The 13,454-nt window shown below is 39.6% G+C and overlaps 1 protein-coding gene across 1 annotated transcript; it reads left to right on the top strand.

The window, feature by feature from the left end:
* The first annotated feature begins 508 nt into the window (after positions 1-508).
* Positions 509-3,782, top strand: linc.pou2af1 (lnc RNA pou2af1). Its single transcript, XM_062419226.1, has 4 exons — positions 509-758; positions 1,256-1,307; positions 2,116-2,453; positions 3,198-3,782. The coding sequence occupies exons 3-4, from the start codon at positions 2,235-2,237 to the stop codon at positions 3,546-3,548; spliced, it is 570 nt and encodes a 189-aa protein (XP_062275210.1). The 5' UTR covers positions 509-758; positions 1,256-1,307; positions 2,116-2,234; the 3' UTR covers positions 3,549-3,782.
* Positions 3,783-13,454: the final 9,672 nt, after the last annotated feature.

Below are 13,454 nucleotides of genomic sequence, written 5' to 3'. Positions count from 1 at the left end.
CTTACGGTGTCGCTTTCCTTTGTTTCCTGGTCTTGGGTGGAGTGTCTCGGCAGCGCAAAGTACACATACACACAAGGCTCGCAGTGAAAAAAGCTGAGACGTGCGGTGTGCCGTAAAGAGGGAGCCCTGAACTGGGGCACTGGGGGTCTTTGAAGTCGGGGAAAAACGGCTGAAAAAGACCCAGATACACAGCGGGCACTGAGCTCCTGCAAATCCGCTTTTACGCACCGCAAATTCGGACAAAAAATTGGCAGATTTGAGAGCTGAGCAAAGCTCCAACTCCATTTTTTTTTATTATAAATGTATTTATTATAACATGTTTTATATGTTTCACGCCACAGAAAAGTTGACCACGTTTCACATTCATTAAGACATCTCATGGAGAAAATGGAGACAAAAATCATGCATGACGTTTTTATTTTTTATTTTTCAATTCTTTTTTTTTTGTAATTTGAAATTGAGGGAAGAAAAACACATCGTGGGCTTGTGCTGAAAGAGGAGAGAGGAGGAAAAGAAGAAGAAGGAGGGGTTGAGCAGTGTGGGCTGAAGAGAATAGTCACTATCTGCCATTGTGTTCTCCGGCTGTGTGTGTGTGTGCGTGTGTGTGTGTGTGTGTGTTTGGTAAACATGAGTGACATGCTGTTCTCTTTAATGCAGATAAGCCAAGAGTATACCAGGGCGTCCGAGTGAAGACCACGGTTAAAGAGCTGCTGCAGAGGCTCAGAGCCCAGGAGGCCAACAGCAAAAAAGTTAAAACGGTAAACCCCCCCATACACACACATACACACACATACACACTCCACCCCTCCACCCCCTCCCTCCCTCTCTCTCTAATGCATCCTCACTGCCTCTCTGCCTTTTCACTACACGGCAAAACAGGTGAGGGGGAAAACATTCACTGAACAAAAGCAACAAACTGCCTCTGTAAATGATTGATTGCTCTTCCAGTAAAACCCTTTTTTTTTACAAAGTCATTAAACACACAAGTTCTGTACACACACACACACACACACACACACACACACACACACACACACACACACACACACACACACACATTCAGAAGAAAAAACCCCTCCACTTAAATATCAGCACAAAAACATCCCTTCCAAAGTAAAATCCAAATGTTCTTGGAAAAATATATAAATAACTAAAAATCTAATAATGTCGTCTTTCTTTCTTTCTTTCTTTCTTTCTCCCTCCACCTCCTCTTTTCTTCTTTCTCCCCATCTGTCCTCTTCCTCCTCATCAACAGATATCCCCGGCTGTCTTGGAACTTCAGGATCTTTGCGCGTCCACTTTCCCAAGTAAGTTCCCCCAGCCATATCCAATATCCAAAGTCCAGTGTCAGACATTCATTGAAAGCAATAAAACCCTATTAATATCCTGCAGCATTTGTATCCAACTTCAAGGCAATCGTAGGGTTTGAACCGACCGTTTGCAAATTGAACTGTAAAATTTGCATGCAGTTTTGAAACTACCCACATTAAAAAAAAAAAAAAAGAAGAAAAAAAGAAACCCAGCCACATACAACTAGATATTAACTCCCAGTGTTTGTCAAACTGTTAAAAATAAACCTCCACACTGGTTGCAGTAAGACATAAAAGCAGAAAGTGCAGCTGGGTTGAAGCTCTACCTCAGAAACATGAAGGTGGAATGCATTTCTAGTTGAACTATTATCAGCTCCATTCCAAAAGCGCAGGGTCCCTGCTTATAAACGTAAGCTACATTCAAATGTGTTGGCTGATGGTGTCATGACATCACTCTCTGAACTTATAGGCCTATTTAAATGTCTTCCTGTGGTCTATTACCATGCAGAGACAACCGTGCACCTTTATTTGGATGCGCTCTGTTGGATATCTCACCGATTAATAATCTATGTCGGTACATTTTTTTTTTTAAGTTTTTTTGCCTAGATAAGAATCAACAGATTTGAATATGAATTTCAACACAAGTCTTGAGTGGGTTTATTTTCAAACTTCGGTATGTAGCCGATATGAAGATGAGTATGTGTAACAGGGTTGTAATAGTTCATCTATAGTTTGTGATGAGGTTTTTTCGCTTTCATTTACGTTTGGCATCTTTTTTTAATATTTTCCTATTGAACTCCGTCAGGTCGCTATGTGGAACCTCATCCATCGGTTCCCCAAGCGGACACGAGCGGCTGTAACGCGCGAGCCCTCCAGCTGTGCACCGCGGCGTTCCCGGTCCCTGACAGCTCGTATAACATCCAGATGCAGGAGGGCACCTTTAACGACAGCCAGCAGCAATTTGGGGACATGATGTTGCCCGGCAACGGCTACAGCGTCAACAGCAGCAGCAGCAGCACCGGCGGCGGCGGCGGCAGCAGCGGCGGCGGCGGGTACAGCGCCTCCTTTCCTCCCCTTCACACCTTCCCACTGTCCTGGTGCCATGGACTCTCCTCAGATGCGGACTACTATGACCATGGGATGGTAGGTTTCCCCACTGACACCAACCAAACTCCATTCAAGAAAAGTCATTTTAAGTATTATTATGATTTTTTGTCTTTTATAAATATGTATAAAGCGAAATCAAGTTCATTTCTGACCTTATTTAGGCGATATAATCTGTTCGGCACATATATGTAGCCTAATTATTCATTATTGTTATCATTATTATTATTATTATTCATTAATACAAATACATTTTTATAGGTGACAACAATTAATGGGAAAACACTGAATACTGAAATATTTCTAAATAATGTCAGTTAGATTATCATGATGTATGCCGAACAGCAGAGGCTTCTCAGTCCACTGGTGAACGGCCTCATTTATGGTCTTATAATAAGGAATACCCCAGGCAACGACAAATTCTATTGTTTTGGAATGAAGGTTTGGCATGGCTGTTTTCCTCCTAGCAGACACCTGCCCTGAGGCTTCAATTCAGTTTATAGCAATTATATTTGTGTAGTCTGCAGGTGAATTTATAGCCACTTGTTTTGTTTGTTTGTTTGTTTTTAATTGGCAATCAGATCTGTCTTTGCTTGACTTAATAATCCAAATGAGATACAAACACCACTACAGGAATATTATTATTTCAGCAGTTTTAATAAAGGAAATGAATTATTCGCAAACATGTAGTGTTTGTGTCATTTTGATCTCCACACGTGACACATTTGTGACCCCATGCTCACCATCCTCCTCCTCCTCCTTCTCTCTCTCTCTCTCTCTCAGGCTCCCTGCTCCTCACCAGAGTCTCTGAAGCTCTGCAGCCCCACAGATAACAACAGCTACTCGCCGCAGGACTCCTTCTCCTCTTCCTCGTCCTCCTGTTACGACTCACCCACCAGGATTGAGCCCAGCTACCACGGCTTCACCTCAGAGCACTACCACTACCAGCACTGCAACCTCCAGGACTGTTACTGCCTGCCCCACTGTTGGCCAAGCCAGCAGGAGAGCTTCTCCGCCCCTGAATACGCACCTTACTACCCCTCCACAGACCACCTGCACGCCTGCTCCGCGGAAGAGAACTATTTTAAGCGGGATTTGCAGATGAGCTCCGAAATGTGTTACAATGTACTATGATGAGACCTTTAGCAGTATTGTTTTGTCTTTTTTTATTTTTTTATTCTTGCAAATAGAATGCTCTGCAGGTACTCAATAAGGCGACGCCGTCCGCTTGATGGTCTGCTTTGCATTTCAGTGTGTGCTTTTGCTTGGGTGGAGTGAATATGATGAATGCTGAATGGATGGAGAGGCTGATATTTTTGTATCAATGATTCTTTTTTTACAACCTAAATTTATTTTCATACACGTAACTTGTCGCTATTCCAAATAAAATGTTAAACTCACTTGTAACGCATTCGCCATTCATTTATCTACAGGATCGTTAGAATGTAGCAAAAATATGAACATGTGGGTTACCGTATATGTACTGAAAAAGGAGCTCAGTAATGATTGGACACAGGTGCAGTGTCACAGTCACGGTCTTGGTCAAGTTCATCATTGTTATGTTGGCTTGCAGGTACACAGTTCACACCCTGAACAAGCCTCTACAATGATCTGTCAGGCCGCTGAACGTCAGATCTTCATTTATCGTAAGCTCGTGTGTCGAGAAGCCGCAAATATGTGGGAGGAGAGACCAAATAAACAAGGCAGCGTTAACATGTTTGGGCTGAACTGAGCTGTAATAACAGACGCACTGAAGTGGAAAAATTATGAAAGATTTTAACCTGCAGGGATGAAGTTCACACTACAAGTTAAAGACAAATATTTCAGTAGAGGAGTTTTATTGGATATTTATTGATGGATAAATCATAACGAAAACAACAGATTTAGATTAGTTAAGCTGGTTATTCAATAAAATAAGTATAACAAGACTGTGATGCTTTAAAATAACTCATTTTAGTTTAGGGGCTACATAAAGCTCAGTTTAATCTCAAGTGAGCCAAACTAGTAAAACCATTGTGTAATAACTTATAGTAATATAAAATCTATATAACTTTACTATAATAAACCATCTATTTACAAAACAGATGAACAGCCCGAGATGTCTCATGAAAAATTTGCAACTTCAACAATCTTCAACATTATTGCAGCCAGGTGTGTCAGTTTGGGGTTACCCTGGTAACAGATAGCGATAAAATGTGTCCGAGCCCATCGAGGTGAATTTGTCGTTCAAATCTGAATCACGTTGCAAGTCAGTTATCTCAAGTTTGATGTTCTTAACTGTTAATGATGAGTGAAAAGAAGTGAGAATAGTATTAAAGGGGCATTTTCTGTAATTTTCATACTTTGTAAAGTATCCAGTGGGCCAGATTGGACCCCTCGGTGGGCCAGTTCTGTCCCACGGGACTTATGTTTGACACCCTGGTTTAGATGATCACATTGTCAAAAATATTACAGCAGTATAGTGAACAGATAAGAGCAAGCTGCATTATATCTTTATGGTAGGGCTGTATAACTACCACCCAGGTCACTGAGGTAATCGCCTCTGTTCATTTATCATTACACACATTTTACACATGTTGGTGTTTTTAAAGCAGATTCTGACAAAATTTTAACTAAATTTAAGTTTTAGGCAAAAATGCATCAAATGAAAGAGCTTAGTGTTCTTCACCAGTATTACATACTGTGAAAATAACATTAAGACTATTATGTGGAGAGATACATTTACGGAAAATATGTTCATGCACATCGTTGAGGAGTCGTGGTGGAGTAAAGACACGTTTAAAACAAGTTCTTACAAAAAGTTTACAACATTAAAATAAGATTGAGTAAAGATAATTCTGTGTGTGGAAAAGCAACGTGATGAAATTATATCGCCCCGAGCAACTTGACATGTTTCTGCAACGTGCCCGCTAACTATCGCAATTAACTGACAAAAGACACTCCCGATATTAACATGAATACGCTATGCATATAAATCAAATCCTTCAATCAAGTATCCAGTGCAAATGTTCGAGGCGCTTTTAGATATTTACATTCTTATCCATAATGCTGCACCATTCAGGGAGGCATCTGATTGGTCCCAAATGTATTCTGGAGCAATGAAAATGAGCCCAAATATACACAACCGGAGTCATAAAGAACTTTTTCTTCAACAACACAGAAACCCTGATCTCAACTTCCTGGAGCAGTTTGGGATTACATGAAGAGACAGAAGTAGGTACAATCAACCTGCTGAGTACCTGAAACACTGTGTGTGCAGGTGTACAGAGGGAGAGCTGCTGTTGCTGTTTTAAAGCTGCTCACATCAATATATTGATTTCATTGAAGTATCTTTTGTTTTCTGAGCTTTATATGAAACATCAAATATAAAAATCTAGTCGTGGAATTCTTTTTTGAAAGCTTCCTCACTTCACTTTTAGAGTCTAAAACTTTTACAACAGCACGGTATGTTAGACTGGCTGCTTTATCGTTACCATAGCGACACATAGAGACATAGCCCTCGCTGCTTATAATAATAGTAAAGATTACAATTAGATAATGGAGACAGAGAGAGAAAGCTTCACTGCTTGCTCCGACATGTTTGCTGCAGCTCGAGAGAAGAGCCGCTATGGGAATTAAAAAAATCCACATTGGTGCTGCAGACCCACCTGTATAGATCAGTGTGTGTGTGTGTGTGTGTGTGTGTGTGTGTGTGTGTGTGTGTGAGTGGTGGGGGGTGCAGCCAGAGGACATCAGAGACCAGAGGATGCCCCCCACCACCTCACCTCCACCGGCAGTTGCAAAGCGGAGGCTACTTTTTCAGTGGCGGTTGCCCCAAACAGCTGGAGGGGGGCAACAAACTTGGCAAAGCTTTGCCCGAGGGTGAGCCCATTCTCGTGCAAAAAGGAGCGTGCCAAATCACATCACAGGCCGGTCATTACCCTGCATGTCGTGACACGGTTTGTAATTAGTAGAAAGTGGAGTCATTAGAAAAATGGAGTGTGAAATGTATATACTGTGTGTATTACAACTTGTATCTTTCTTATTGCGTTCCACCTTTTTTTTGTCCCCCCCCCCCCCCAAAACTGTTGTTTTTATACATTTTGCATAGAAAGTGGTGCATGACATATTTTGAGCATGACTGTAAGTGCATGTCAGTCCTGTAAAAATGAAGCATTTTTGTTAAAAACCTGATGGAGAGAAGCTTTTTATGAGCCCATAAACTGCTATAAAAAAGTATCTTGTCAAATTATCTCCTCCCCCCCTCCCCCCCCCGAGCCCAAACAAAAGCTGAATGTCAAAGCTGCAATTCCCTCCGAGGCACAGCGAGCCGCTGCAGACAGAGACAAGGTTAGAGCTCTCAGGCATCAATGTGAAAGGGCTCAGGAATGCGATGGCTCCTAACTGACACTAGCAGAGTTCGACCAGATCAAGATATGATCCACCCTAACCCGATCTGTCTCCAGCTTCTCCTCTTATTGTAAACAAGCCTGCATTCTGGTGAATTCCCCCCCACACACACACACACACACCATTTAGCTCCAGGGTCACCCCCGGCAGCCTCGTTGAGAGTAGCGTTGGCAAGTGGTTCAACAAGGCTGCACGAGACGGGAGGTGTGTGTTGACATGCTTTATCCCTTCAGGTGTCTGATAAGACTCTAATAGCCTCTGATGAGAAAACAGAGAATTAGTGGCTCACACTTTTCTGACCTGTTGTGAACCCTTCGGTCCATTCATCTCTACATCACATGTCTCGATCTCAGTTATCTCTCTAGGCACAAAGGAGGATTAGTAAATTAAACCAATCTGTAAAATCAAAAATTCAGATCCGATCCGTGCATTACAATGCAATGGTTTACCTTTGATAGATAGATATTGTACCACAGTGTGCCTGTCAGTGATGGTGCCAAATGATTATTACCACGTCATTAACTCTGACTGACTAACCGAAACCCCTCCAACTGTCGGCCCCTTTCGTCTACGCCGTGACCTGAAGTGATCTTTGCGGGTCTGTAGTTTCAACTGGTGTTCAGTATCTTGATTATTTAAAGGATAAGGTTCACAATTTTTCAAGTGTGTCTTTAACCAGCAGTCAGGTGTCCATATTAACAGTGAAAGAGGTTTTATCTGGAGTTATATTTTATCAGAATATGAATTTTAACTCCCATATAAAACAAATATCAAGGACTGCCTATTTTCATCTACGTAACATTGCAAAAATCAGACACATCCTGTCTCAAAATGATACAGAAAAACTAATCCATGCATTTGATGGATTATTGTAATTCAGTTATCAGGCTCCTCTCCTGTGGAACCATGTCCCAGATTGGGTCCAGATGGCAGACACCCTCTCTACGTTTAAGAGTAGGCTTAAAACGTTCCTTTTTGATAAAGCTTATAGTTAGGGCCGGCCAGGTTTGTCCTGGACCAGCTCCTAGTTTATGCTGCTATAGGTTTAGACTGCCGGGAGACTATCCTCCTCCCTTTCTCTATCCATTTACATTCATGTGCTATTGATGCATTCACTAACCTAAACGTCTTCCCTGGAGTTCTCTGTGCTCTCTCGTCTCACAGGTGGCCTGGACAGTGTCCTGGACCCTGTGGATGTCCTGAGTCCATGACAGCAGCTATTATTATATTCAATGTTGTTTGATTGTTTGTCACTGTGCCTCTCTCTCCTCTCTCCCTTTCCTCTGTGCTTATCCTTCCTCCTTCTCTAACTTTCCCTTTCTCTCTCTCTCTTTCTTCCTCAACCAGTACCGGTCAAGGCAGGTCATCCACCTAGAGTCCTGTTCTGCCTGAGGTTTCTTCCCATTAAAGGGTGCTGCTCTGCAATGTTTCAATTTGGCTTGTTTGGTTTATCTATCCATGAATGAACCCTTCACAGAAAACTCATTTGGTAGCTGTGCTGCATTCTGGTCTACTGAGGAAAGGGTAGTAGTGTTGCCTCCTTTCCATTTCACCTCATGTGACTGATGCTGACCATCTTCGAAGGGACTAAACCCTGATAATGTAATGTCCTGCAGTCTGAGGCTCACAAAATGTCCATTTGACAATCTACATAGAAAAAAACACAGATACAGACACAGAGATACTATTTCTTCATCTTTGGCACGTTTGACTTTGAATCTTGGCCGTGGGCTTTTGCTCAATATCCTGACTCATTATCAGAAAGATAAAACAGCAGCGAAACTATTTCAAATATTTTTCTTGTGTATCGTATCATTAAAATGTCAAGTTGTATCTAGTTATGGAACCTGGAATGTGATATAGTGTTACTAGTTCATGTTACAGCACTTGAAGCTTGTACTTGACCCTAATGCCCTAATGCTGGTTTCATTGCGTCAAGGGATTGGTGTGTGTGTGTGTGTGTGAGAGAGTGAGAGTGTACTATACATATCCTGTTGGCGAGCTCCCCTCATGCTCCCGCTGAACCAGCAATTGTGGAAATCCCCCTACAGAAACTTGGCAGAACCTCAGGTGTGAAGAAACGCCCAGGCTCAGTCCTCAGCAGAGCTCTTCTATCAGCTTTTATTTAACGGGATTGACATTTCAGCACGCCGACAAAGACAACAATCTTTTTTTTTATGACGACTTTTTCTCCATTAGTGCTTTTAGAAGAACAGTTTGGACTCTAAAAACATTTTGAGTTATATTTACAGTAGACCATTGTTCACTTGGTTATTGATCTGTGGGAGGTGTGTGTACATACTGTAGGTGTGTAAGTAATGTGTAGGGCCAACACAGTCAGAATTTGATCAAAATACAGTTGTAATAAACCTCTTAAAGTTACTGTCCCTTTGGATTTGACGGAAAAAAAACTGCCACAGCAAACACTCGACGAGCAGTTAGTCTGTCTGAAATATTCCAGAAGAGCAATGTATGATGATGTATCTGTTTACATTGCAGCCAAACACACTCCAGTTGTAGGAAATAGTAATCAGTCCATTTTAATCCAGGGCAGGAATGGCAGAACCCACCTTGAACAATGAAAACTACTACACTGAAATACATGGTAAAGGTGTAGTGCGGAGAATTTAGTGGAATCCATCACAGCAGACTTTGCATAAATTAAATACAATATTTATAAATATGTTTTAATTAGTGTATGATTACCTAAAAATAGGAATCATTGTGTTTTAGTTCCCTTAAAATTAGCCTTTATATCTACAGAAGGAGCGGGAGGGATATTCATTTGGTTGCAATCTGCAACTTCACCACTAAATGCCATTAAATCCTACACGCTGCTCCTTTAATTATAAAACATAAATAATTGAATGGCCGGCTTAATTTAATGAAAATGTTTTGAATAACTACACTGACTCTACATTGTAATGGACGTGCTTTTGTATGTACTTTTGTATTTTGTATGTTTTCAGTTTTTTGCTTTGTATTATTTCTTATGGTGCTTTTAGATGTTTTAATATTGACCAACGATGAAAAGTAGCTATAAGCTAACTCTGCTACAGTACATCAAATGGTAACATTTATGTTTAACACTGTATATGGTCCCAAACTGTCGCATTGTTGCAAGATTCAGAATTTACTAGTTCATATTTCAAAACCACCAATCAACTACTAATAATGTGATTTGTTTGTTTGTTTTGGCCACTAGAGGGCAGCAGAACAAGCTGAAAATAAATGTGACTTTGACATGTTATCACCATATAAAGTTTTGGTGAATTTCTTAGCGGAAAGTTGCCAATTAACACATCCAGCAGGACACACAATATAAACATTTATTTATAGTTAACTCCTGAGAAAAAATGTCTGATTCTTTAGCTGCTTAATGTCCCATTATGTTCATCAGTGAGTCACTAACTTTGCTGGTTGTAGCTTTGTGTTTCTTGAGCTTCTTAATGGAAAACACATGCCTGCTAACGCTGGAAACAACACTGATGAGAGTAAACCAAAACATAATTCTGTGTGGAATTATCCCTCTCACATTACATATGGTCATTCGATCAGGTGTTTATACAAAAATACTAATCAGTGCAGCTTTGATAATATCATAACCTTTTTTTTTTCTTTTCGCCTCTGCCCTTGAAAAAGTCTGTGCACGCCACTGACTCTGAGAGTCCAAAACAATATTGTGGAAGTATTCCAACCAAAAAGCTGTGTGCCATGATGCATAGTGCATGACAGTTAGTTACATGACATAAAGAAATTGGCATAATATGTAATTACTTTAATGTAAACCGAGACTTAATGGGAATAGTAACTAAGATTACTCTTCTGAACTTTTAAATGGAAATCTTAGTTTATAAAATGACAAACTCATTGAAAAATAATATATATGACATTTATTTAAGAAAAAAAAAAAACCTTGGTAGGCCAACCAGGGGTCCAATCTGGCCCTCTAGATAACTTTGCAAAGTAGGAAAATTGTAAAAAATGAATGAATACAACTCCCTGAAAAACAATGAATACATATTGTGGTCATATTTAAACCATTCATATATTGAACATTGTACAAAATGTTGTCAATCAGCAGCTTCTGTGCAAAATAATCTGCAAAACACAATATTGTTGAAATTGCACTCATTTTTCTTACTGTAATGATGTTGTAATACATATATTATATATATATTTTAGGGTATTTTGCAATAGTTTTCTGGAGCCAATCTCAGCTGACATTAGTGCGAGAGGTGGGGTACACCCTGCACAGGGTCTAACATATAGTATAGAGGCAGAAAATCATTCACACACACATTCACACATAGGGGCAATTTATGGTCACCAATAATCTGACCTGCATGTTTTTGGTCTGTGAGAGGAAGCTGGAGAACCCATGCAGGTATGAGGAGAACATGCAAAATCTTATTGTTTTATGTTATAATTAACAGAGAGGATGATGGTAAGGTCTTATTTGAACCAGTGGAGCAACTAGTGACAGAGCACAGTACATACCTTCTTGAGGTTACACTGAAGCTGAAGCTCCTTTGTGCACTGTACAGTGATTATAGTCAAGCTGTATGCCTTTATGAGACTCCTTTGAAGTTTTATGATCAGCTGTATTGAATATACCCTTTGTGTATAGACACAAAGTGGTGCTTGTTTTGCCCTTGTTAATATTTAAGCGATCAATGCTTTTCTATTGAATCCCTAAAAACTGGTTGCCGGGTAACCGCAATCCTTCCGAGAACAAGATAAATACGATAACATTTCCCAATTGTGTTCCGGCGTAACTTTAAACTTTGGATCTAGTTTATCGGAAGCTTTTAAATGAAACTTTATCAGGCGTGAGGAGAAGATGGATGGTGAACACAGTACATAATGTCATACCGTGTTTCGCAACGACTGATAAGTGTGAGCCCTTCACCTCTATGTGTTCATGTCACAGGGTGTTACTTTATTGACTAAATCAGAGGTTGTTTGCACTCATTCATTTATTTTTTTGTAGGCACATAACACACAACACACACCCAAGCCCGATAGCTTAAAAACACTCGGTCGGCACATCACACAGTGTTCTGCCTCAGTGAGAAAGTGACAGGAAAGTCCTATATTTACACATTAAACAGAAGGTAAGTGGAGGGTGAACACACCTGAGATGAGTGTGTTTCTATTTGTCAAGTAAATTAGTCAACACTATCAAACTTGCAGTTGTCATATAAATAAAATGTCAGTTTTGGAAACTTTTTTTCAGTCCAATAAAGTGATTCAAACTCTTTATATTTTTTTCTGTTTGTTGTCTGTTAGCTGTTTCCAACGTTGATGGCTTATCAGACATGATAAGTGATTACTGCTATGGCAGATAAGACAGAAAGTGGAGCACCACCTATAGACATTTTGAAAGGTATTTCACTAAATGCTCCAAAGAATCACCAGTGGGATATAATGGTTAATAGGGATTTTGCAGAGAGCTTGGTATTTGTATCTGTATTTGTTGAGGTAGCGACATCATTTCAGGATATGAAAGTGTTAAAATAAGTGTTCATTAATTAACTATTTTGTTAAGGAGAGTTCCAATCCCAGATCCCAGATCTCGCACCCCAGTCTCCCAAAACCACAGACCACTCAGCTAAACCTGCACTGAACTGTCAAATCTGCAGCTTTTTATGAGTCAGTGATAAATAAGGGTTGGCAACATGAGCAATTCAAAAACATCTTAAACAATTGTCTTAAAAGCAGCATCAGGTTTGTTAAAATGTACATTTAGTATTTTTTGTTGGTTTTATATCATTTGAAATGACATTTGCACCATTTTTTACCAAAAGTAAGACTGAATGCTCCTGAAAATGTCAAATGGTGTAACCACAAAAAAATGATATATATTAAATATTTTATCCACCTACAGTGTATTTAATTAGACTTATACAAATAATGACTTCATTAAAAATGTAAATGGTTCCTGATCTTCATGGTTATCCAGATGAAATGTAATATTTAGAACAATTGTATTCCATTACCTTTATTTAATATAAAAGTTATAATGTAAGATCATGCCAAACTAGTTGATATGGTGTTTTATTGAGAATTTAGTGTTTTTCAGCAAGTTGAATTATTTGATACAAAGTTTTTTATGGTTACACCACTTAGACATTTTTGCCATATTCCTCTAATATATTCTCTCAAAATGAATTAAAAGCAGAAATTCGATGCTGGGTCCACAAAAAAAGAACGTGTGCAAGTTATAATATTGACAAACCACATGGACACAAAAAACATCCTTATACATTCATGACACAGATTAAGACAGTGATGCAACCCCATTACACTCTAGCATTAACAAACAAACAAACTAACTAACAAATGAAAAAAACTGAAATATTTTTATAATATAAATAATTGTAACATTCACACTATTTGCACTTATCCAAATATCGCATTCTGATTCGGCTCCACCCTAATTGTTAACCCACTCTTTCTCCCACAACATTCCTGCCATTTACACTCTACCTGCATTACCCCTCTTATTAGATAACTGTAGAGATGTATGTGAGAATAAGAAAATAGTGATGACATATATGTGGCCAGTTATCTTGATCTGTGGCATCTCAGACTGTTTAAGAGTAACCTTCACATGAAGTGTTCTCTGTGAACTGAGCATGATGAACA

The sequence above is a fragment of the Scomber scombrus genome, chromosome 5, assembly GCF_963691925.1.
Source record: "Scomber scombrus chromosome 5, fScoSco1.1, whole genome shotgun sequence".
Lineage (NCBI taxonomy): Eukaryota > Metazoa > Chordata > Actinopteri > Scombriformes > Scombridae > Scomber > Scomber scombrus.
The sequence above is the reverse complement of the archived record's forward strand: the minus strand, read 5'-3'. Positions and strand labels throughout refer to the sequence as shown.

Excerpts from the sequence above, each read along its gene's own strand:
- linc.pou2af1 (XM_062419226.1), top strand. The coding sequence starts at position 2,235 with ATGCAGGAGGGCACCTTTAACGACAGCCAGCAGCAATTTGGGGACATG. Across the intron at positions 2,454-3,197 it reads ACTACTATGACCATGGGATG|GCTCCCTGCTCCTCACCAGA; the intron begins GTAGGTTTCCCC and ends TCTCTCTCTCAG.